Source organism: Elephas maximus, chromosome 5, assembly GCF_024166365.1.
Source record: "Elephas maximus indicus isolate mEleMax1 chromosome 5, mEleMax1 primary haplotype, whole genome shotgun sequence".
Taxonomy (NCBI): Eukaryota; Metazoa; Chordata; class Mammalia; order Proboscidea; family Elephantidae; genus Elephas; species Elephas maximus.
In genome coordinates, this window is record NC_064823.1 from 117,887,946 (window position 1) to 117,912,581 (window position 24,636).

The window sequence follows — 24,636 nt, forward strand, 5'->3', positions numbered from 1 at the left end:
GCTGATTGGCTATAATCGGAAATATGCTGGAGGCTTTTGAAGACACTTTTGCTTTCCACATAAGAGACAGATACAGTTGATATTATCCTCTTCTGCTTGTCTTGAATATGACTGTCACAGCTATAGCTGTACAAGCCGCTATAAGACATTGAGAGAGACCAGGAGAATTGGTTGAGATATGGTTGAGCCACTAACCTAATGCCCACAGCTGCCTATTTCAACATTATGTGAAAACCTTTCTTTAAGTCATTCTTACTCAGGTTTTTCTATTACTTGCAGCCAAAAGCATTCCTAACTAATGTATGCATAGACTATATACACGCACACATTTTTTCATGTTTGCATATTTATAGTTAACACTATACTCCATGCCTACCAAGACTTGAGACTATTTTTTGGACCTCAATTTTGGTGAAAAGTAACAGGGCTTAAAGGTGGAGGAAAAATAGAAACTGAAATGCTTTCTGTGTTATCACCAACCCTGACACTACCATCAACGCTTAATTTCCAGTGTATCCATTCTGTCCTTCTCTAATATTTTAAATGAAAATAAAATTAGGAGAGGGGAAAATAGGTTGAGAAGAAAGATGAATGCTGAAGTGGATCATACTTGAGGATAGGTTGCGGGGAAAACTAGGAGAGATGAAGACTGAGAATCAATAGGTAGTGGCTTTGCAGAGCACCCTTCTAAAGAGTACCCAGCTACTGACAGGGCCTGATGACATAGTGAAGAGAGAGGCTTAAATTTTAGTCCATCAGCGTGCATTCTTACGTATTCCGAACCAAGGGGTCACCATAACCTGTGTTCATTTGGCGATGCAGGTTTCCCAAACAGCCAGGGGATTGTTATTTGTTTTTTTCATCTGGGAAGAGAAGGGTAGAAACTATTCTTGTGAGTGGTTGGAAATGCTTTCAAAGAGTGTATTGGTCATGTTAGGTCTTGTATGAAAGATACCATCTAATAAGCAAGAGATATTTAATGGAATCTGGCTTTCCACTACCTATATGTCGAACAATGTGAAAAACATTCAACCTGGTGTTGTTTTGTTTTTTTTAGAGACTAATTCTATCACTTTATTTATTGCTCTCTGCCTTTAATTTCTAATTGTATCATGTGGATATATTTCTTGACATTGCATCAAATTACACTTTCATAGTGTCCGCATATATCCTCACTCTTTTTCAAACAGGTGAGCAAAGTTGCTTCTTCATTAAGGTCAACTTCCCACAATTTTGTTGGTTTGTTTTAGTAGCCACCTCTTCCTTTTTAACTGACTTTTGATTTTGTGTCTCCTGTATTTGCTTTTCTTAGGATTCATTTCTTACCTGAGGGAGAAAGTATAAGGCAGGTAACTACAAGGATCCTCAGTCTCATGACAAAAGTATTGGATGAAAGCAAGGGATCCTTAAGAGAGAAAACTCAATGAGATAGTTGGCGTTCACATAAAAGTCCATGAATTATCACTTAGTCCTGGATTTAAATACGTATAAACACTTTAATTTTTTGTTCTTCACAAAGAGTCTAAACTCGTCTTCTTAAATTTTTTACTACTTATTTTTCTCAGAATCTTCAGCTACTTGGAGCTACGGCCATTGAGGATAAATTACAAGATCAAGTGCCTGAAACCATAGAAACTCTAATGAAAGCAGACATCAAAATCTGGATCCTTACAGGAGACAAGCAAGAAACTGCCATTAATATTGGTGATTCACTTAATTCAATCTTTAAGTCTTGATGCTTTTAAGAGGTTGATATATTTTAGAAGATTTGAAATATTTCAAGATTTGAAAGAGCCATAATATTATTGGGCTTATCTATTGTAGCTCCAAAGCCCCTTTAAAATTGTGATGGTTACATATACCCACTAACCCACTACCATCGGGTCAATTCTGATTCATAGCAACCCTTTAGGACAGAGTAGAACTGCCCCATAGAGTTTACAAGGCTGTAATCTTTATGGAAGCAGACTGCCATATTTTTCTCCCACAGTTACATATACAGGCAGACTTTAACTCTCACAACCAAGTAGTGTGCCCTCTCCTTTGCGTTTGTCTCTGCCTAGCTCACTTTCCATCCATAATTGACATGTGTAGATGGTACTCCACAGTTGTCTGTGAAAGTGAGGAGATTGGGCTTATGGTTTGTGTAGCCAAAGGTTATTTCTGAGATAGGCAGTAAGAATGGTGTCACTCTTCATCCATCCTGCATTTAAGTCCAATTTCTCAGAAAAGTCTTACTGAGAAAAAAAGCTAATGTTTTGTTTTAGAGTTCTGTTGTACCAATTATATGCAAGAAAATATCACTCTTTTTTCCAGATTCAGAAATATAGTAGGTAGCCTGTGGACTGTAAACCCTGACATAGATTCAGCCTCTAGATATTAATGAGTTACATACGAAACTCCCCAGAGTTGAAGAAACCATTTCAGAGGTGTTCACAGCATGAAACCACATTTTTAGAAAGTCATTATTAAACATCTATATTTTTAAAAAAAACATTTATATTATATTTCTTTTAGAAGTGTTGTCAATCAGCCTAAAGTATTCTGTAACTATAAAACTCTATACAAGTTTATACATAAGTTTAGAGTAAATTGATGTTATTATTGGAGGAAAACTAATAATAAAAAAAAACTAGCTAGTAGAAGTTTAAATCTATAAGCCACACAAGTTGTTAATTTGATTATGAAACCATCACTGGTATTAGAGACAAAATGAAGAGAGGATGTATGGGAAGACAATTAAGAGGAAATGTAGAATGCATTAAAATTGAGAGACCTGGAAAAACACATATTATAAAAAGACATGACTACAGATAGAGGGAGAATATATGGTAGTAAATACAGATATATAAGGGAATTAAGCAACCACAGGTACAAATTGCTCAGGATATACAGCCATTATAAAGGTTCCTATGAAAAGAACATGATGGAAGTTTCTAGTCAACATTTAACTTCTAGAACCTTGGGCTTTGGTTGTTACTTGTCACTAGAAAAAGGTCAATAAAATTCACTCACTGAGCAGATGGTTATGATGCCTACTTTGCCAGGCACTAGTTAAGTGCAGGAGACACAGAAGAGAACAAACAAACCAAATGCCTGCCTTTGTGGAGCTTTAGATCCTAGTCGGGAAGACAGACAGTAAAGTAAATGAAAAAATATATATTAGATAGCAACAATTGCTATAAAAAAAAGATAAAGCAGGGAAAGGAGATAGGGAATTGAACAGAGGGATTCAGTTTTAAGTAGGGAGGTCAGAAAGACTCATTCACAAGGTGACATTTGAAGAAGTACCAGAAAGAAGTGTGTTTGTCACATGGATGCTTAGAGACAGATTGTCTTCTATGCCAGACAGAAAGAGCAGAAATGCACAAAGAGGGGAGTATTAGGAGAAGATGTCAGCACTGTAAGGGAGTCCAGGTAAGGCGAGACCTTCCAGGCCATTGTAAGCACTTTGGCATTTACTCTGAGTAAGATAACGGGAAGCCTTTGAAGGGTTCTGAGCAGAGGAGAGATAAGATCTGACTTTCCTATGAGAACGATGACTCTGGCTGCTAGGTTGAGACTGGACTGGATGGGAAGCAAATGTGGAAGCTGGGAAACCAGTGGAGATGTGATTCCATTAATCCAGGTGAGAGATGATGGTGGCTTGGACCTGGATCATAACAGTGGGAGTGATGAGAAATGGTTGGGTTCTGGATACGTTTAAAAGTAAGCCAACAGGATTATCTGATGGATTAGATGTAGTGTGTGAGAGAAAGAAAGGAATCAGAGGTAATGCTATGGTTTTGGGCCTTAGCAACAGAAGGATGGAGTTACCATTAACTAAAATGGGAAAGAATGAAGGAGTAGCAGGTTTTGGGGTGGGGTGGATAAGGAGCCGGGCTTTAGGACATGTTAAGCTTGAGATGCCCATTCGACACCTAAGTGTCTGTTCTTAAGTAGACACTTGGATATGAGAGTCTGGAGGTCAGAAAAGAGGTCTGAGCAGGAGATATGAGTTTCAGAATGGTCAACATTTAGATAGTATTTAAAAATGTGAGAATGAATGGCATGGTATTATTTTAAATATGAAATGTGAGACCCTAAATTATTTGTTAAATTGTAAACATAGCAGAGTCATGGGTTTTAATTTTTTTATAATGCATGTGGGAGAAGAAAGTGCCAAAGATCTTTTAAAGCTAAGAAAACTTAGACATTTATATTGTTTAAGAATGCAGAGGTGTTTTTTCATCATTATTAACAGGACAATAATTTATCAAGAAAGACAACTAATAAGAATTACAGATTGGTTTTTGAGGTTATTTTCATAAAACATGGGACTCTAAAGCTTTGTTTGACAGGTTCATTCAAATAATGCCTTGAAGGACAGATTTGGTTTAACAGAACAGAACATGTTGGTAGCAGGTGTTTACATATCTCCATTTCATATCAAAGAACAAGACTGATATTCTTGTGAATGTTCTCGATTTTACATCTGATCATTGGATATATTGATAGGTGGTCAGGGAGAAGAGAAATCAACAAGATGTGGGACTAATAAAGTAGGGACTAATGAAGGAGAATGTAGTATTCTGGAAGCCAAGTGAAGTGCTTCAACGAGTGAAGAGTGATCAGCTGTACCACATAATACTGATTGATGATTGAGTAAGATGAGGCCTGAGAAATAACCATTAGATTTTGCAACGTGGAGATCCCCGACCTTGTCAAAAGCAAGTTTGGTATAGTGATGGGGGCAAAATAAGGCTGACTGGAATGATCTGAGGAGAGTGGGAGGAGAGAGATATAGTATAGTCAACTCCAGAGAAACAAGGCCATAATGGGAAGGTAAGTGGGATCAAGAGAAGGGGTTTTTGTTTTTTAAGATGAGACATAATGGCATGTGCTGATAGAAATTTTCTATGGAGAAGAAAAAAAGTTTCAGAAGAAAGAGGGAGACTTGGTGGAGCCCTGTCCTTAAGTTGGTGAGTAAAATGTAATCTAAGCAAGTGAAAGAGGTGGCTTTCACTTGAGCAGGACGGTTAATGCTTTGTGCCTGGAGATAAGGCAAGATGTATGGCACAGGTGATGAGTGCTTAAGGAATTGCTCTTCTTGTTGCTTCTGTCTTCTCAGGAAATGGGAAGGTTATCAGCTATGAGTGAGGACAGAAGGAGAGTTAGAGTTCAGGGAGGAGGAGAAGGTTTAAAATAGTCCTCTAGGACAGTAGAGTAGTGAATGTACCAGGTAAATGTAGTAGGATTTCTAGGTGACAGTAGGGGCACCTTGGAGAACAGTGAGCACAGATCTAAAGTGAGATTAGTCAGCAGGGTTGATTGTTTTTCTCCAGCCATTTTCAGGTGCACTGGAGCAGGTACAGAGTAGGCAGAGTTGGATTTAAGGGGGGTAATTTTGTCCTGCAGCAAGTACAACAAAGAGAGAGGGAAATAAGAGGATGTATATAAGAGGATGACTGTCACGACTGCCCAAGAGCAGTGAGATGGTGGTGGAATCGGTGGGTCAGACAGAAATCAATATTACTACTCTCCTGCACCCTTTTCTGGAAACAACCATCTGGCCCATCTTCAGCTCTTTATGTTGGTCATCATGAAGCAAATATCATCTATGTTTGTCAGTTTTTACAGCACTGAAAATCGTTATTACAGTCTCTTTCCATATTTGTTTATGCGGACAGCCATAACAGGCCAGATGTTGCACTTGCCTCAAATTCCTCCTATAGCAAGTGAGAGCAGTTCAATGGTAGAATTCTTGCCTTCCATGCAGGAGACTAAGGTTCAATCTTGGCCAGTGCACCTCATGCATAGCCACCACCCATTTGTCAGCGTGGGCTTACGTGTTGCTATGATGGTGAACAGGTTTCAGCGGAGCTTCTAGACTAAGACCAGGAAGAAAGGCCTGGCAATCCACCTCTGAAAAATCAGCAAATGAAAGCCATATGGATCACAATGGTCCAATCCTTTTTTGCATAGGGTCATCATGAGTCAGGGCCCAACTTGACGGCAGCTAACAACATAAAACTTGGCTAACAGCTGATTGCCATAACTTCTAATAAATAGTCTTTAGATATTTTGGTAGTATTATTACTTTACTTTCTTCACCTCTTCAGGAAAACTAATACGTCCATTAATTTACTGTGTTTTTTGATATAGGACATTCCTGTAAACTTTTGAAGAAGAACATGGGAATGATTGTTATAAATGAAGGCTCTCTTGATGTAAGTAAAATTATTTTTTTAATCTTTTAATAATTTAATCATCTTGTAGTAGTTTATATTCACAAAGCTGTAGAAATGTTTTATGTTCCTGAAGTTAAAAGATACCTCATTGGTGTTGTTCTGCTTTAATGTAATGTACAGGCCTTTGAACCATGTTGGTGTAAATAGATTCAAGCTTTGTATCTGTGACAGCTAAAAGAAATTGCTAAGTGATTTACTTAATGTTGTGAGACAGAAAAGCTGGTTTATAAAAGCATTATGCCAGGAGTTGCTAAATGACAGGAACTTGTTCATATCTACTTGGGTATTTTATATATTGAACACTTTATACCTGCTTTAGCTTCCAGTGCTAATATATATTTTGCTTCTTAAAAAAGTTTGTGAAAGCTATTGAACAACACAAAATAACTTCCTGTTGGGGAAGATATTCTTTTTTAATGCCCTAACTTCTTCTGGGCTGAAATATAAGTTCTTAGGATGTCTCCCCCCGCCCACCCCATGGCTGTGTTAGGTATTCACAATCACATTTGGAAGGAGGAGAATGATTTGTTAGGAATACAGTGTAAAACAGAAGTTAACAGAAAAATATGTAGGTTGGATGAACTGTAAATATGTTAAAGTAAAGGCAACTAGTTGTAATTTAAGGTGGAAGACAGAACAGGAGAGGTGATTATAGAACTACTTAAAATAGTTATAGTGACGTACAGAAAACCTGATAATTAGGGATGTTGGCAGAGCTGAGGGGATGTTGGCAAAGCAGAGAGGCTTATTATGTGGGAGGGATGCTGAAGAGGTGAATGAAAAGGCAAATGTTTGGAAGTCAGGTATAGAGCAGAAATTATATGTAATAAGAATTTGACTTCAGATTTTCAACTTGGCATGGTGACCTTTCCATTATTTGTCCTCAAAATGACCCTTCTCATACTTCACTGTTACTTGTAGCCTAAAAAACAATATATGATTTCTTAACTATAAGTCATTTAGACCTTTAACTATTGAAGTATTTTTTATGAATCAAGCTTTCATCCTAAAAACACAAACCAAAAAAATCCAGCCTAAGGTTGGAAGTCTGTACTTTTCGTTTATTTACTGGATGGGCTCTCTCTTAGGTACTAGACAAGAATGCTATGGACTCCACCCCCTTAGCTTACAGTTGTCTCTCTTCTCTACCACCCATATGTGTTAATTTAGGTATATTATACCCAGGTTACCATGTTGTAAAAAATTATGACTAAGACAGCCCTAACATTCAAAACTTACAAAATAATAAGGGAATTGAAAAAAAAAAAAAAAATTGCCATCGAGTTGATTCCAACTCATAGCGACCCTATGGGGCAGAGAAGACCTTCCCCATAGGGTTTCCAGGGAGTGGCTGGTGGATTTGCACTGCCAATGTTTTGGTTAGCAGCCAAGCTCTTAACCACTGCTCCATCAGGGCTCCAAAGGAAGCAAGATGTATACAAAAACAGTACAAAACAGGAACGTAAATAAGGTATGTAGTTCACTATGAAAATATTGTAAAGGTTAGGGAAATATTTATAAAGTAAATGGCATTTAGTTAGATGGAGGTGAGTAATTGAGTAAGGGGAGAAGACTTCAAGCAGAAAAAAATGGCTCAAGATAAGTTATTGCAAGTAAGTTTGGGGCATATAAAGAAAACATTAGACTTGAACACAAGGTTGTAATTTTTTTTGTTGTTTGAATAAATATAGGTAGGCACAGAATGTAACAGTCCATAGTTACAAAAGGAAAGGAGTGTAGACAGGTGGTAAAAAATGAATCTCCAACCCTTATACCCAGGCTATCCAGTTTACCTCCTTAGGGATGGTCACCAGTTCTGCTTTCTTGTGTGCTCTTCCAGAAATATTCTGCTGCATCCAAAGGATATGTGTACATATGTAGGTTCGTATCCTTTGTTGTTAAACACAAATTATAGCATACAATACATACAGCTTTACACTTTTTCTTTCTTTCTTAATGTATCTTAGCCTTTGTTCTATAAAGATATATGTATTAAGCTGCCTAAAAAAATTTTTAGTGGTGCCACAGCATTTGTAAAACCAAACAAAAAAAAAAACCCCACTGCCATCGAGACAATCCCTACTCTTAGCAACCTTATGAAACAGAATAGAACTGCCCTATAGGGTTTCCAAGGCTATCAGTCTTTACAGAGGCAGACTGCCACATCTTTCTCCCACGGAGCAGCTGGTGGGTTTGAACCACTGACCTTTCAGTTAGCAACCAAACGTTTAACAACTGCACCGCCAGGGCTCCTTCAGCATTTGTACGGTACCTGTAAATAAATGTCAGGGAGGATTAAAGATGGAAAGGTAGTCTCAGGTCCAGTGGCGGAAGGTGGGCCAGGCTTAAGAATTTGCCCCCACATGCAAGGGCAGCAACATCATCAGCCTTGTGCTTTACAAGGTATGATGTGTAGAAGCAATTGTACATAAGCAAGTCGGGAAGGGTAGAGGGGCTCGGAGTGTAGGCAGGGGACTAGGATACCAGTCACATAAGAGGAAACAGGGGTACCAATGCCAGTGATGTGGTATGAGAAAAAATTCAGACAGACTTCACCAATGTCCCTGGAGAAGGAGCTGTCAAGGGTGATTCCAGAACTGGATTGCTGCTGTTGACAACATCGTGAAAACTGTATTCCCACAGTCCCTGTAGAGGTTTATGCCTTTGTCAGCACCATGGATTACATGTGGTGCACAGCTTTTCTTACAACTGAAGGAAATCAGAAGTAGGACCTGTGACATTGAAGTAAAAGCATGACAAGCCATGTTTGATATGGCACATGTTCCTTTTTGTCTGGGTTTAGGTTTCCCCTTATATAGAGTATGATAGTATTGTTTCTTATTTTAAAATCTGTTCATCATTTTTCTCCAATGCTTGGATAAACATACTATGTTCTTTAAGTGTTTTAAGTATCAAGTGGTGTAAACAGTAATTTCAAAAAAACAAAAAAGAGAGAAGTAATATACCAAAAACCTTTAATGTAGTCTATCAGTATATTGTTAAGACAATGGCGTTTATTTTCATTTTGAGGTTTCCAAGGTGGTTATGCAAAATTAATAAACACCTCAAAGATATTTGTACTACCTCCTTCTATCAGAGCAAGCAGAGATAACAGAAACCGTGTCTGTGTGTTTTGGTTTACTGTTCTATTTCAATGCCCCACAAATTTCCTAGCACATAGTAAATATTCCATAAATATTTGAGAAGGGAGTTGCTGCATAAATTTAAATCAAAGGCTTCTCTTAAACAGAAGTTTTGTGTCAGTTTTAGATTTGATGGTAATCTTATCATATCTGATATTAAAAAAACTAAAAACCAAACTCGTTGCCGTTGAGTCATTTCTGACTCATAGCAACGTTATAGGACAGAATTAGAAATCTCCTTAGCCATTCACGAGGCAGTTAGAGAAGAGGATCATAGGCAAACACTGTGGCTGAATGGATTAGCACTAATTCGTTCAGTTCTGGCCTGGGGAAGGTGGTTCTCCCTGGGAGTTAAAGTGATGATGTTACAAATCTGACTGTTTGGGGTCAGACCCGCTGTGGTACACTCATTTGTTTCTCAGCAGGAAAGGAAACATCCCTTTGTATAGCTCCATTAGACATTGTGTCACAAAATCCATGGTTGAGATTTCAGGCGATTCATTAGATGTGCTAGAGTACCTGTACGTAAATTGTTATTTATTTTTTCATTACCTGTGTTCAAATTGTGCTGCTAGGGAGTAATAAGGAATAGAATTGTCATTCTATCAGCACAAAGAATAATCAACGTATAAGTAATAAACTTTTTTTTTTTTAAGTAATAAACTTAGGAGCATAATGTCTTGGGAAATAAGACAATAGGAAACAAACTGAAGTGTGTATTCTGTACAAGTAACAGTTTTAATGAGTGTACTCAAATTGTTCCCTGAAATAGCACAGGGGTTAAAAGCCCAGTTCTCCTCTAACCTGACTGTGTAACCCTGGGCAAATTGAAATTAAGGAACTTCTCTGAGCCACAGTTTCCTGCTATAAGGTGAGAGCAGTGTTATTCTTAGCCTTGGATTCATAGGGTTAGCACAGGGTATGGCCAATGTAAAAAGGAGAAGTTAGGAAATTTAGTAGAAAAATATTATTTCAGTAGTTTCCAAGTTGCTTTGCATAATGGTCATTTTTGTTATGAAATATTATTTTTTCATCTCTTAATTTTTTCGTAAGGTAGAAGGTTGTAAACATAGGTCCTCCTTTGCACAAGTGATGCATATTGCTATATGAACTGTTCGCGTTTTCCACCAAAGTACTGTCCCTAATATTGGTAAAATATAAAAGGTGAATCTTTTTCCTGTGTTAAACTTTTTATAAATCAAGTATCAGAGAGGCTCTTGAAATTTCAAATAGAAAAACTTTTCTCCTGACCGTCAAGGCAGTGGAAATCTTTTGTCTTTTCATGATCTAGATCATCTCAAAAAAAAAAACTCTTTGTGTTCTAATTTTCTTTTTTGGATTTCTGTATGGTTGTCTTAGAAAATTACTCTTTTGCATTAAAAAAAAAACAACTATAAACATGCATATAAAACCAAACTGCAGTTGAAAGTGCATACGAGCAAAATGGAAGCCTTGCTCTGCAGGTCTGATACAGAAACCCGAGGAGTTTTTCTGCCTTTGCTGATTCCTAGCTCCATTCACAGCATACCAGCTAGAAAAATGAAGTCGATGTCCTCACACAGCTATCTGCCAGGCTCTTGTCAAATATAGACAGTCTTGACAAAGGAGTTTCTTAGGCAGAGGGCTTAGTAGAATTTTTTTTTTTTTTCAAAATCTGCAAAGAATTTCATGGGTCAGCATCACTGAGAATTATCTAAAGTTGGTTAAAACTTGACTATTAAATATTTGTAATAGATATATAATTTGTATGATTTTCTTTGTCATGATACTTTGAACCACTTTATTAGGAGTTTTAATTATATCCTTCATATGAGACATATCCTTGAGAATCTGCAGAGACATGAATTTCAGATTACTGGCCTGAAAGGTATATTGTACTTCTTCCCTAACTCTGCACAGCAACACCCAGGAAGTGGTCCACAAACTTCTCAGAAACCACTTTCACTTAGTGACCTAGGTCCAGTTTGTAAAAGTAAGTAATTTATTCGAAGTCTGTCTGTTAAACCTGGAAACACCTAAAATGTGAACAAAGAACTAGGGAATCTCTTACTGTGACCTATCTTTTTAACTCTCAGTTTCTCATTACAGCCTTTCAAAATCTACTAAAACACTTCTGGAAGGTTTGAGTTTATATTAAGGAGTATGATTATCTAGTCAAATCCTTCATAATATACCAACTCTGTGAATCTCTGGAAATTACTTTCAAGTCACAAAAAAAAAAAAAAAAGAAAAAAATTTTTTTTTTTTTAATCAGTGTGGTTTAAATTTCCTCTAAAAGGTAGAAAAATTTTAAAGACTTGTATCATTGAGATGACTCAGGATTTCACCACCATTTCGTCTGTTAAGCACAAATGGATGGTAGGGACTGTCGTTTCTTCAGCTACTAACTATACTGCTTAAAGAAGCGGATGTCTTAAAGGTGCCAAACGGTCATCCTGAGTCTCACATATTGTACCCATAAATTAGTCTCTCCTTCCTCCAGCCCGTTGCCATCTAGTCGATTCCAACTCATAGCGACCCTATAGGACAGAATAGTACTGCCCCCATAGGGTTTCCAAGGAGCGCTGGTGGATTTGCCCTGCTGACTTTTGGTTAGCAGCCAAGCTCTTAACCACTGCACCACCAGGGTTCCCTAGCTCTCTTTTATATGGGGAGTTGTGGGATCTGTCTTGGGAGGTAGGGATGGATTTCAAATACACTTTTATTGTTTTTCCTTTCTCCTGACTGAATTTCTTAGGAAACCAAAAAAGACAGGAAAGAAAAATATTCACTGTACATTTATTGAATCAACAGGAATGATGGCTAAGTACATATGTAGAGAGTTTAGAGAAATACGTTTCTTTCACTCACAGGTAAAAGGCTTACCGTGTTTCCAAGTTTAACTCCTGAGAAGCCGTGTCCACTTCTCCTTCTGATCACCTGGGCACAGGTTTCTAGATTGTCTTTCCTGCTCTCCATCCCTGTTCAGTCTGATTAGGGGCCACCACCTAATGTCTGGAGAGAAATCATGGAAACAGTGTATCAACCCCAAAGGAAAAGGTAGCTTTCTGACTTTAGTGAGAAGGGAATTCTGCAGTTGCTGCAGCATTCTATTCTTTGCAGGTATGGTCATAGCAAAAACAATAGCTTACTTTTATTACATTCTTGTTCTTTTGTACTAGGTACTGTACTAAGGCCACCACCCGTTCGTCAGTTTGTTATATTGTAGTGGCTTGTGTGTTGCTATGACACTATGATGCCACCAGTATTTCAAATACCAGCAGTGTCACTCATGGTGGACAGGTTTCAATGGAGCTTCCTGACTAAAACATACTTGAAAAAAGGTCTAGAGATGTACTTCCACAAATTAGCCAACAAAAACCCCATGGATCACAGAACATTGTCAGAGACTTCTACTCACTCACTTTGGGCGAGTCATCAGGATAGACCGACTGCTGGAGAAGAATGTCACGTTTGGTAAAGTAGAAGGCCAACAAAGATGAGGGAAACCGTCAATGAGATGGAATGACACAATGGCCACAACACCGGACTCAAACATAACGATCATGAAGATGGCGCTGGACCAGGCAGTGTTTGTACTTCTATACTGGGGGTCGCCATGAGTTAGAGCCAACTCAGCAGCAACTAAAAACAACAGCAACAAGTGCTAAAGCTTTTAGAGGGACAATCATGTTTATATCTGACAGCATTACTAGACAGGTACTATGCTGCCCATTTTACAGATGAGGAATCAGAGGCAAAGAAAGGTTAACTTGACCAAACACAGATAGCTAAGCAGCACTGGCGGATGTCATTGGATTCCAGAGTCTAAGCAAAAGGTGTTGTGAAAATTAAACAAAGCATATATTGTTAAATACTTTAAAACAATGTCTGGCATGTAGGAAACACCCAAGAAAAGTCAGCCATTAATTATCATGCTCATCATGGTTATTATTCCATTAGCATATTATTCCTGGGGCAGGAGAGTTCCTTATTCTCAGCTACTGTAAGAGGTGATTTTGAACAGCCACTCCACTCACTATTTAAATTTCTCTGCTTAACCCTAGAATATGACCCCAAACCAGTTGCAGGTTTGATTATGGATACCAGTGTTTCCCCTCACTGATAATGTTTTACAGGAAATGAATAGTTAGGCACATTTGATATTAGGTTAACAAGCGCAGGAATATGTATTTTTCAACACCATGGTACAAGAAAGCCCTTTATGGAATTGCTAATTTTTTCTAGCTGAGTCTGACTTGCTGACATTCTGTAAGCTTCCAATTTAACTTATAGGACGGTCAGGCCAGAAGTGCTGAAGTTGTCATCTCTACCCTTTTAAGCTCAGCATATACGTGTTATGCAGACAAACCTCACTGTTTTGGGAAGCAGCCACTATTGAATGGCTTCTGAAAGAAATCCAGAATAAGCAAGTTATTGACCTGATTCCAGAAAAAGGGAGAGGAAAAAAAAGAATTTGGGCTATCCCAGGTTTTGTTTTGATATGTCCCCTGAGTCTAATACATACGTTTTGTATTGCTTTGAAAAATAGTTTAGGCAGGTTTTAAACCACACAGAGTTTCCCTCCGCTGCCTTTTGTAGGTCCTTCAGTAACTGTGAATTTCACTTTTACCACTAGCAAAGCTGTTTCAGCTTTTTGGCCTGAAAATTTTAAGATCTTAGTTTAACTTTGAATGTGTTAATGTATCCCCATCAGATGCATACTTTATTTTTTATGTTACATTGTAGGAAGATTGCTCAAATGCTGTCTGGCACACTGCTTGCTCCAAGTAGGTCCCAGTGTAGAAAGCCAACATTGTTACATTTTAAAGAACCGGTTTAGTAAAAAGCGTAAACATTACCCAAAAATGAAAATAACCTACAAACAAATAATCTGTTCTCCCTTCCCCTGATTTAAGACTGCCTCAAGCCTAAGCATGTGGTTGACAAGTCCCATCAAACACGTTGTTTGGTCTCATACGAACTAAATGCGTCCCCCTTTTTTTAAAACAAAATTCAGAGAGTCTGGCTTGTGTGCGGAAACCTAAGTGAAATTGTTCACACAAATCCATAGAGTTTCTCTTTCGAGAAAGCATCCCCACTCCTGCTACCCCAGTGCCTGAATATTCTTTATCTCCTTTTTGACCACATGTCTGAACTCTTCCAGGAGCTAGCTCCCTGAAACCTAGAATTATAGATAAATGCTCTCCTACCAGCCTGCCCCCTTGCCACTCTGCCCACAGCTTGTTGACATTTCTGAGGGGGTGAGCCATGCCTTGTGACTTCTTTGCATCCCTGCCACCCATATCTTTTGATGAGTCAGCATCGCCATAAAAGTGACAGTTTATAGGAAACGGACTATGCTCTAGGTCTGTCTGCGTAAGATGTTCTCTGCTTTTGTAGTACCAGCACTGTTTGTCTCAATTGCGGATAGAGGCTTTGAGTTCTTGTAGCTAGTGACTGCAGGATCCTGAAATTAAACCTGGAGTGCTCTGAGTCCAAAGAGGCTTTTTGTTTTTTTAATAGTCACACCTTATATTGTTTTTCATCCCCCAAATTTTCTGACTTGTTTTATTAACCTCCCCCCCGCCCCCCCCCCCCCCCCGCCGCCCATTATCCGCAGTTCAAATCCACCAGCCGCTCTTTGGAAGCCCTGTGGGGCAGTTATATTCTGTCCTGTAGGGTCACTATGAGTCAGAACGGACTCCACAGCAACGGGTTTGGTGTTTGTTTATCCTCCTTTCCTGCCTCCTCTCCCCATTGCCACCAGGATTACAAAGCAGATGAAAAAGAAATGTCCTTACGGAAAATGGTGGTGTTTGGACATGTTGTGTTTATAGAATTCAGTAGAGGGCCTACATTGTGTTTTACCGATATAACAATTGTACATAAAATATTATTTTAACAGTTGTATATATGTAATCATAAAAAAAAATTTTTTTTTATATATGTAATCATGGAAATGGTATGCATTTGGGGTTTGCACTGATAAAAAGCAGATAATGATTTTTCTTTATTCCTAAATTTACTTAAATAATTAAGAAAAAGAGTCCAACATTAGCTTTCTCTCTTCTGCTGTGGATTCAAGAATGTGGTTTTGGTAACAGTTTCTCAGAGACGCCAGTTGTGACCATCTCCAAGCCGTTGATTGGGTTAATTTGCTTATTTTCAGAAAATGGGTTATATATTCTGAGCAGCCTCTTCCTGGCTAAATTGAGGGGAATAGCAAGAGCCTGGATGTCTGCCGACCCGGTTTCTCCCAGAATGCTTCCGTCTGCGTTTGAGTTATTGCCGCCACTAGAGAATATTTAATACCAAGCTCAAAATAAGTGTTTAGGAGGCTTTCAGTGGTGGTTTAAAATAATTACCATGAGAGCTTTGGTAAAAAAAATCTTTATCCACAAAATCATGTAAATTATATAATTATATTCCCTACCTCACTCTTCCTTCCTTTCCCTGGATTTATCTTCCTTTGCTACATGTCCCTACCCCAGTGCTGAAACAGACTTGGACATTAAATCCACACTTCTCTGCCTCTCTCCCTAGTGTACCCACAGTGAGACGAAATGCCTCACGTACAAGGGGTCACTTGCCTGATGGAACCTATCATAATTCCAAATCCCAAACCTCTGCCGAGGAGCTGAGAGCAATTTACCAAGTTCTGCAACTTCCTCTCCTTACCTGCTTCCATTCTGTGACCTGTGACCTTTTTTGGATGGCATGGTCCTACTGGGAGATTGGACCATTTCCTCAATTACAGTGTTTTATATCTGCCCCCACCCTGGAAATCCCATATCTGTGGATCAGCAAAGCATGGGGTTTTGGGTTTTTTTGTTTTTTTTTTTTTTTTTTTTGTCTGTTTGCCTCTGCATTATCTTTAGCAATACGTATTGATTAAATGCATTCGTTTGGCTGCCTTCCATCACACTGTTTCGGAGGATTTCTTTGACCATATGTTTTTAATGACTTAACCTTCTCTCTGCGCTTACCCTTTAAAAAAAAATTATATAGTTTTTGTTCTTTATGAATATGTTTTTAAAGGTTATATCCTGGTATAAACTAGGAATTTAAAAACACCAAAGCTTTTTAATCAAAATGAGGCTTTGAACTGATGCCTTCTGTTCAAACCCCTGCTGAGAATTTGCATTTCTAACAAGTTCCCGGGAAGTTATACTTAAGAATCACTTGGCAGTCTTGTTAAACTGTAGATTCTGATTCAGTATATCTGGGGTAGAAATAAGGAGCCCTGATGGCTCAGTGGTTAAAGCACTCGGCTGCAAACTGAAGGGTTAGCGGTTTGAACTCACTAGTCGCCCTGCAGGAGAAAGATGTGACAATCTGCTTCCGTAAAGATTTACAACCTTGAAAACCCTATGGGGCAGTTCTACCCTATTCTGTAGGGTCACTATGAGTTGGAATCAACTTGAGGGCAGTTGGGATGGAAATGCAAATTATAAGCAGGGAACCTGTTAGAAATGCAAATTCTAACCAGCTGAACCAGTTCAAAGCCTCCCCCCCCCCCCAAATCAAAAGCGTCATCAAAGAGAGCTAGTCATCACACTGACTGGAATGAATTCTAAATGGCCCAGTTTTATATTAAGGTAGTTTCTCTCTACTCTCAGCTACCTAATTATTCTCTTACTTCAACTGCAGTAGCTGGAGAAGTGACTGATGTATGTGTTGTGTAGGAATATATGGTATGTCCAGTGTTCCGCTGAATCAATAACACGTGGTAGAAAAATAAGTAATTTTTAAGCATTTACCCACGTTGCTATTATGGGAGTCATAACTCACCCTTTAAGAACGTGCTAACATTGTCCATACTTGATATGGTCGTAATATATTATTAAGAATGTTCTTGGAATGTTCCATTAATTTGTAATTTTAGGGTGTGAACATTTGGAAAATGTAAAAGTAGAGAAAGAAGGAAAGATCATTTGGCCATAAATTCGTAAATACCTCATGTCTTAAATGATGATGAGATGGGGTCACAAACCACCGGAACAGCTAATAAAATAGGGGTCAATTTAACACTTACATGTGTGTATGTATATATGTGTGTCTATCCATTTATATATACATTTATGCATATACATATATGCACACATTCTCTTGACATTATAAATTAACATTATAATAGGTTTAAAAGGTACAGCTTTAGAAAACTAAAGTAAGGTTTTTTGTTTTGTTTTGTTTTTTCCCAAGTGAATATTTATTTCTCTGCTTTGAAAAACCATCAGTACCAAAGAAGTTAAAGTTCATAGCATTATATCTGAAGAATGCAAGCAAAACGAGCCCTATGTGTTTCCTCTATAAATTATTTTACACAAAATATTTATGAAGCTCTCACTTGTATGTAATGCTGTTTTTTATAATTTTATGTAAAATTTTACATATAAGAGATTTCGTATTATTTATGGGAGCTTAACGTCTAACATATATATTGATGTGATGATCCGTGTAAAAATCCAGATATTAAAAGTTCCAAATCAGTTTGTAACTTCACAGGTTATTTTCAGCCTAAGAGTTGTATCAAGGTTGGAGAAAGAAGGTAAAAAATAAGGAGAAACAATCAAGGTTCGTTATATAAATACTTGTTCTCATACCAAGAACTGTATACTGTACGAAAGGAGATAATGCGATCTTTTCTAGAATTAAAGAGAAGACAGATTTCCAGCTACTTTTTATGTAGGAAGACAAAGAGCTGGCAGACTTGAGTGTTAGCAGGCAAAAGATAGACTGAAGTAAAATTACCACCAGGAGATTTCAGAAGGAATTAAAATGATCTCAGTAATAGAGCAATTGGATCCTACTGATGTTGGGTAGTGTTTCAGTTTGCTGATCGTCCTTCAGTACGAGGTGGTACTTCTTTTACCCTAACGTCAGCAGAAGAGAAGGAACTAGTCTTTACTGATTTCAACCCTGTGCCAAGCACTGGACAGGGCATTTTAATTATAAATAAAGGAGTGAACATATTTTATCATCACATTTGCCCTCCAAAATGGCTATTAACCCAGTTATGAATGAAAAAGCTAGGATTCATAGAAGCAACCTGCCAGAGGAATGATAGCCAGTAAGCGGCAGAGTCAGGATGCAGCCCAAGCCTTTCTGATACCTTCTAGAGTTAGTCAAACAAAAAAATAAAATAATGAGGAAATGGATTGAATTACATTTATACCCCCATATGGAAAAACTTCTCGATGGAGCATGAAATAAACTTACCCATAATACTTTTTCACGTAAAGCGTGATATAATTCTTCCTAGAACACTGAGCTTGTGTAGCTCCCTGGTGCAAAGAGGGGACTTGGAGTTCTTGGTGCCTTTACTTACTTACTTAAGTGACGGGAACAGTTCATTATTTCTCATTTTCATTTAATTTTTCCATCTTACATCATTAAGGAAAATTTTCAAAGTAAAACACTAATTTTTCCTTCTCAAGGAAGGTGAAAAATGTTGGGTTAGCTTATTTACTCTGTATCCTCTGGAGCTGGGGAATTTGAGGAAACCTTGAGTTCTGAGCCATGCGTATGGTTTGAGTTTCTGGAACTCTAGTTCTTTACAATGTGGTTGTGTCATCATTTGATTTCAAATGTTATAAGTGCCAAAGAGCATCGTGTGCGCTCTCACTGGCTAGCCTCAGCTTTCTCTTGTTCCACTTTTCTGTAGCGCACTTGCACATTATACGGTGACATAAGACTGCTCTTAACACTAATTGGTGACATATGCACATCAGCTGACAGGCTCTGAAGCTATTTTACAGTGGCTGTGGCTCCAGCCGAAAACCCTGGTGGTGTAGTGGTTAAGTGCTACGGCTGCTAACCAAAGGGTCGGCAGTTCGAATCCGCCAAACGCTCCTAGGAAGCTCCATGGGGCAGTTCTACTCTGTCCCTATGAGTCAAAATCAACTGAACGGCACTGGGTTTGGTTTGGTTTGGTGTTTTTTTTTTTTTTTTTTTTTGGTGCCTCCAGCCAGTTACTTTGTCTCAGAGAGTCTCCATCTTTGTTCAGCAAGATTCTTGCGAGCCTTTTTTGTAACATTGTGTTAGATTTTGCCCTTTCTATGAAAAGAAGTGAAAACGGAAACCTGTGATGTTGATATTATAGCAGGAAGCACTGGCTTCATAAACTTAAGTCCGTTCTCACAAAGGTGGAAGTTGTGTGGTCCGTCAGAAGTGATTGATTACCCCCAATTGTATGATCATTAGACTTCACTGGCAGTAAACTTTGTGTCCAGTTGTGAGGGAAAAGAACAAGTCAGAGCACAATGAAATACATTGTTAGATATTGTGTCTGAAAGTCAACATGTAATTCGGAATTTTGATTTTTTTCTCCCCTTTCTGGGAACTGAACGCCCCTCGTAAGTTTATCATTTGACCTGCACATATTTAACACATTCCCAGGCATGAGTAAGTATAAATGTTGAACTTACTTGTATTCAGACACAAACACCAAATATTCTCTAAATTAAATAAATGTAGATAGGTTATTTTCTTTTAAGGCTTGCTCTTAGGGTTAGCCTTGCTGATGATGTCCTTTAGGATATATAGGAGTGATCACACATTATTTACTTTAATTACAAGTAAATAACTGCTGCCCAGGAGCAAGGTGGAGACCCTGGTGGCGCAGTAGTTAAGAGCTATGACTGCTAACCAAAAGGTCAGCAGTTTGAATCCACCAGCCATTGCTTGGAAAACGTATGGGGCAGTTCTGCTCTGTCCTGTAGGGTCGCTGTGCATCAGAATCTACTCGACAGCAACTGGTTTTCTTAGGAGCAAGGTGTGGAAGTACCACTCTTAGGTGTTGCATGTTGGACTATTTATCCACAATCTTCACTTCATGTCTGCTCTGTGAATATTTGGCTAACCAGTCTTCTAGCCGAAGACTTTCCTTTTCGTTTCCTTAGGGATATTTCCAGTTCTCTACTAGGGCGTTCCTTGGACTTGTTTCTAAGTAAGACTATCTGTCCTGTAAACCTCTGGACAGAAATCAGGAAAAAAAAACAAGAAGGCTAAGAGCTGAAAAGAGTTGTTTTTATGCAGGTGCTTTCTGCAACATTACATTTGGGGCCATCAAAAATATAGTTCTTAGGTGGCCTAACATGTTCTCTGCACATCTGGCCTCTGGGTTCTTTAGACTGTTCCAAGCAGAGTTTTGCCAAAATTAAAATGACAACTTGCATGCTCTGATACTTTCCAAACAAATCAGGGCTTTCGATTTATTTCACTTCAAAATTTGGTCAGCTTTCATTGTCCAGGGCACCCTCTGTGATTTTATCAAGGGTTTCCTCACTGAAGGTCATACAAAAGTAATGAAAAAGATTACCATAAAACTGCCATTCTCTGATTTCTTAAAGATTGTTGCTTTTTTAATTTTATTTTATTGGAGGATATTATATGAATGTTAACTATTCTACCAGCCTGTTCCCTAAGAATTTAAATGAGATTTCATTAAGACCTTTCGGTCACAGTTATCTTTAGTGAGGAATTTGACTTTGCTTAGTTATCTGCCAACCCTATTACTTTAACTCCCCCCCCCACTATGTGTCTTATAAACTATATAAATATTGGCTAGTTCTCATTGCCCCACTGTTCCTGATCACTTAGTAGCTAGCCTAGGAGTTATTCTATTATATTCTTCAGATAATTTATATTATTTGAGGAGAAGTGGGTATTGGATGATAGCTACCTCTTTGTTCTCCTTTGCCTCTAGAATATGAGTGGTCTCAGTAACATCTTCTTTATTCTAATTCAGTGTCTCCAAGATTACATAGGAGTTTTACAGACAGCAGAAAAATTGTCTTAAAATGGTCACACGAGAAAGCCTTTTTAACTTCCCATAAGTTCTCTCATTATTAATAATTTAGTTTTCTTTTCAGCTACTAAATTTTTATTAGTTTTAGTCCACCCTTTCTTAAAGGGCCTCAGTGTTAAAGGGTAGATAGAGATACAAACAGATAAGCTAGTATATACATTGTGCTGCATTATGTAGGTATAAACAGAGTATTTAGGGAACCTAAAAAATGCAAATATTTGTCCCTCCTGGAGGATTCATAAAAATAGAGTCAAGGGAAGATTTCTTGGTTTATTTGTTCATTGTTTTTAGAATAAGAAAATCATGACCTAGTATCTAGGCTTAAAGAAAAAATAGTGATAATGGGGAGAATGAAGATGCAGGAAAAAAGTGTGAGAAACACAGGTGCAAAAAAGAAAACTGTTCTTCCCCCTAGGTTAAGAATTAGAGGGAATTAGGTAAAAGAGTCCCTGGATGGTATAAATGGTTAATGTGCTCAGCTGCTAACTGAAAGGTTGGAGGTTGGAGTCCACCCAGAGGCACCCGGAAAATGAAAAAGGAGGCTCAGAGGAGAATTGATGCATTTGAATTATGGTGTCGGTGAAGAATATTGAGTATACTGTGGATTGCTAGAAGAAGAAACAAATCAGTCATCGAAGAAATACAGCCAGAATGCTCCCTAGAAGCAAAGATGGCAAGACTTTGGCTCACTTACTTTGGATACGATATCAAGAAAGACCACTCTCTAGAAAGGTATATTATTTTTGGTAAAGTAAGATGGTCAGTGAAAATGAGGGAAATATTCTGTGAAATGAATTGATATGGTAGCTGCAACAGTGAGCTCAAACATACCAAAGACCGAGGGTGGTGCAAGATGTGGCAATGTTGCATTCTATTACACACAAGATCACCGTGAGTCGGAGCTGACTCAGTGGCAACTAACAAAAAATGGATATAAGTATACCCATTGCCGTCAAGTCAATTCCAACTCATAGCGACCCTATAGGTCAGAGTAGAACTGCCCCATAGAGTTTCCACGGAGAGCCTGGTGGGTTTGAACTGCCGACTTTTTTGGTTAGCATCAGTAGCACTTAACCACTACGCCTCCAGGGTTTCAAGATATAAGTATAGACCAGCGGTAATGAGCACCCATATAAGAGAAGAGGGCTGTAGGAGAGGCTGTCCTCCAGGTGAAGTGTTTTTGTTTGTTCTCTTTTGTTTTTTCATTCTCCGTTGTTAAGACTAAGAACAAAGAAGAAGTATTGGTTGTGGGCTAAATTGAAAGTTAGCAAGACAGGAAAGTACAATGGGAAGTCAAGGACTGAGGGTTCTAATGAGCACTTGGCTGCGCATGGTGCTGTGGGTATAGGGAGAGTAGAGTTGAATTGTTGACTAGAATGTCCACATGGGGTCCTGGTTGGGGGAGGTATGTGGCTTCCTCTTACCTGGCTCCCTGCCTGGACCCTGGTCTTTTCCCTTGTCTACCTGTTTCCCCAAATTGCCTTGAATGTCCCCGATTATGGCAACAGATGCTCATTTTCTTTCAGTCGACAAATAAATGTTTAAACATTTCCCCCTTCAGTAGCCAGAAAGAAAACAAAGCAACAGCTAATATAGTAATAAATTTATCTCTAGCTACAGGAGATAAGCTTCAATGCAATACGGCCATAAAGTGTGGTTCCCAGGCTTAAGGGAGAAGCAATAAACTTTCATAAATAAAAGAATTTTAAAACACTCCTGGCAGTAAATAAGGATAAAATATAACTTGTAACTGGTAGCATACAGCCAACAACAGAGCTACTTATAAAAGAAAACTGCAAACTAAAATAAGAAAATTTTTGCAGCTGTTGTTATTATTGTTACCTTGCACCCTAGGTGGGCTGGCAAGAGAATTCACTGTGGGAAGTTTTTGCCTCACCTTCTGGAATGTTCTCTCTGTTACCTCTCCTGACACCTTTTGATTTGCCGAAGATCTGTGATAATCACCAAGGAAACCCAGGGGTAATGATGCCACAAATAGGAGAGTTTTCAACAAATTTAAAGGTGTGAGAGGTCTTAGAAAGCGAGGGGGTGGGGAGGAGAGGAGTGTGTACCACAGGTTGGTTAATGAGGACACTTGCACGGTCCTGAGGCTTACTTGGAGCCCTGGTGCCGCAGTGGTCAGGAGCTCAGCTGTTAACCAAAAGATCAGTAATTCAAGTCCACTGCCCACTCCTTGGAAACTGTACGGGGCAGTTCTCCGCTGTCCTGTAGAGTCGCTATGAGTCAGAATCGGCTTGACGGCAACAGGTTTGGTTTTTGGTATTTGAGGTTTACTTGACTTTCAGTTTTGCATTGTAGCTCTTCTTTCAAGAAATTCAAAGTTCTCCCAAAGTCCAGCTGAGATTTCATTTCAGGTTTTCAACCCAGGAGTCACTTGGCGATAGCTTAAAATATGCAGATGCATTTAGTGAGCAGTGCTTTGGTTTGAAGGACTGTTGCGTAATGGATTATTTGTTCTCTAGAAAATTGGGGACCAAGCAGTGGAAGACTTTATCCTCTCTCTCTTTTTAAAATCACAAAAAGAAAATAGAGGAAAAGATGGAGTTCGACCACTGGGATAAAACCAGAATTTATTAGTACTGTCATTCAACAAGGGCATTTTTCCTGAGCATCTGTAATGGGCAATCACTGTGTCTGTTGCTGGGAAACAGGTTAGGTACGTTCTTTCCCCTCAAGCAACTGAGAACTTTCCTACCATAGAGGAAGTTACACTTGGTAGCAGTGGGATGAGCCAAGGACAGTGAGTCTACGTTAAGCTTGGTTTTATAAGGCAGGTAGACTCTGCTCTGATGGGAAGGGCATTCCAGAGAGAAGGAAGTAAAGGAGTCAAGATGATGGAGTATATAGCAGTAGAAGCTAGGGAAGATGAAAATGTGAAGGAGAGTTGGGTTGCCATTTGTAGAAAGCCTTAAATACCATTTTGAAGAGTTTGAAGTTTACCATGTAGGCAGTGGGAAGCTATAGAAAGATTTTAGAACAAAAAGTGGCATGTTTTGTGTTTTAAACTTATTTTATGAAGAGAAAGCTCTGCTGGCGGTAAAGACAAGATGAAAGACAGATGATGAGAGCTCTAGGGGAAACAACAATGAATGGCGTGAGCATTCTGTTTTCTAACTCACTGTGCCTGGTGCTGTCTGAAGTTTGATTTTTTTTTTTTTTTAACTGAATCACATAGAGAAAACAGGATAACACAGAGCTTTAATTCTGTGTTTGGTTTCACTTCTCAGTAGCTGCATATTCTTGGGAAGGAACTTAAACGCCCTAGGTCTTATCTTTCTCAACCACACAATGAGATAGTGAACTTTCTGCATAACTTTGTATCAATAACCAGTTACCATCAAATCGACTCCAACTCATGGCAGCCCACCCCATGTGTCCCAGAGTAGAACTGTGCTCTATAGAGTTTTCATGGGCTGGTTTTTTGAACATGGACCACCAGGCCTTTCTTCCA

The 24,636-nt window shown here is 38.6% G+C and overlaps 1 protein-coding gene across 3 annotated transcripts in view; it reads left to right on the top strand.

Annotated features, from left to right (window-relative positions):
• The window catches only part of ATP8A1 (ATPase phospholipid transporting 8A1), a 261,316-nt gene that overhangs the window by 145,647 nt on the left and 91,033 nt on the right, over window positions 1–24,636 (top strand). For all 3 annotated transcript variants that reach the window (XM_049886325.1, XM_049886326.1, XM_049886327.1), the window contains 2 exons: window positions 1,566–1,704; window positions 6,145–6,209. In XM_049886325.1, the coding sequence (XP_049742282.1) occupies window positions 1,566–1,704; window positions 6,145–6,209 (204 nt within the window). The remainder of the gene's footprint in view (window positions 1–1,565; window positions 1,705–6,144; window positions 6,210–24,636) is intronic.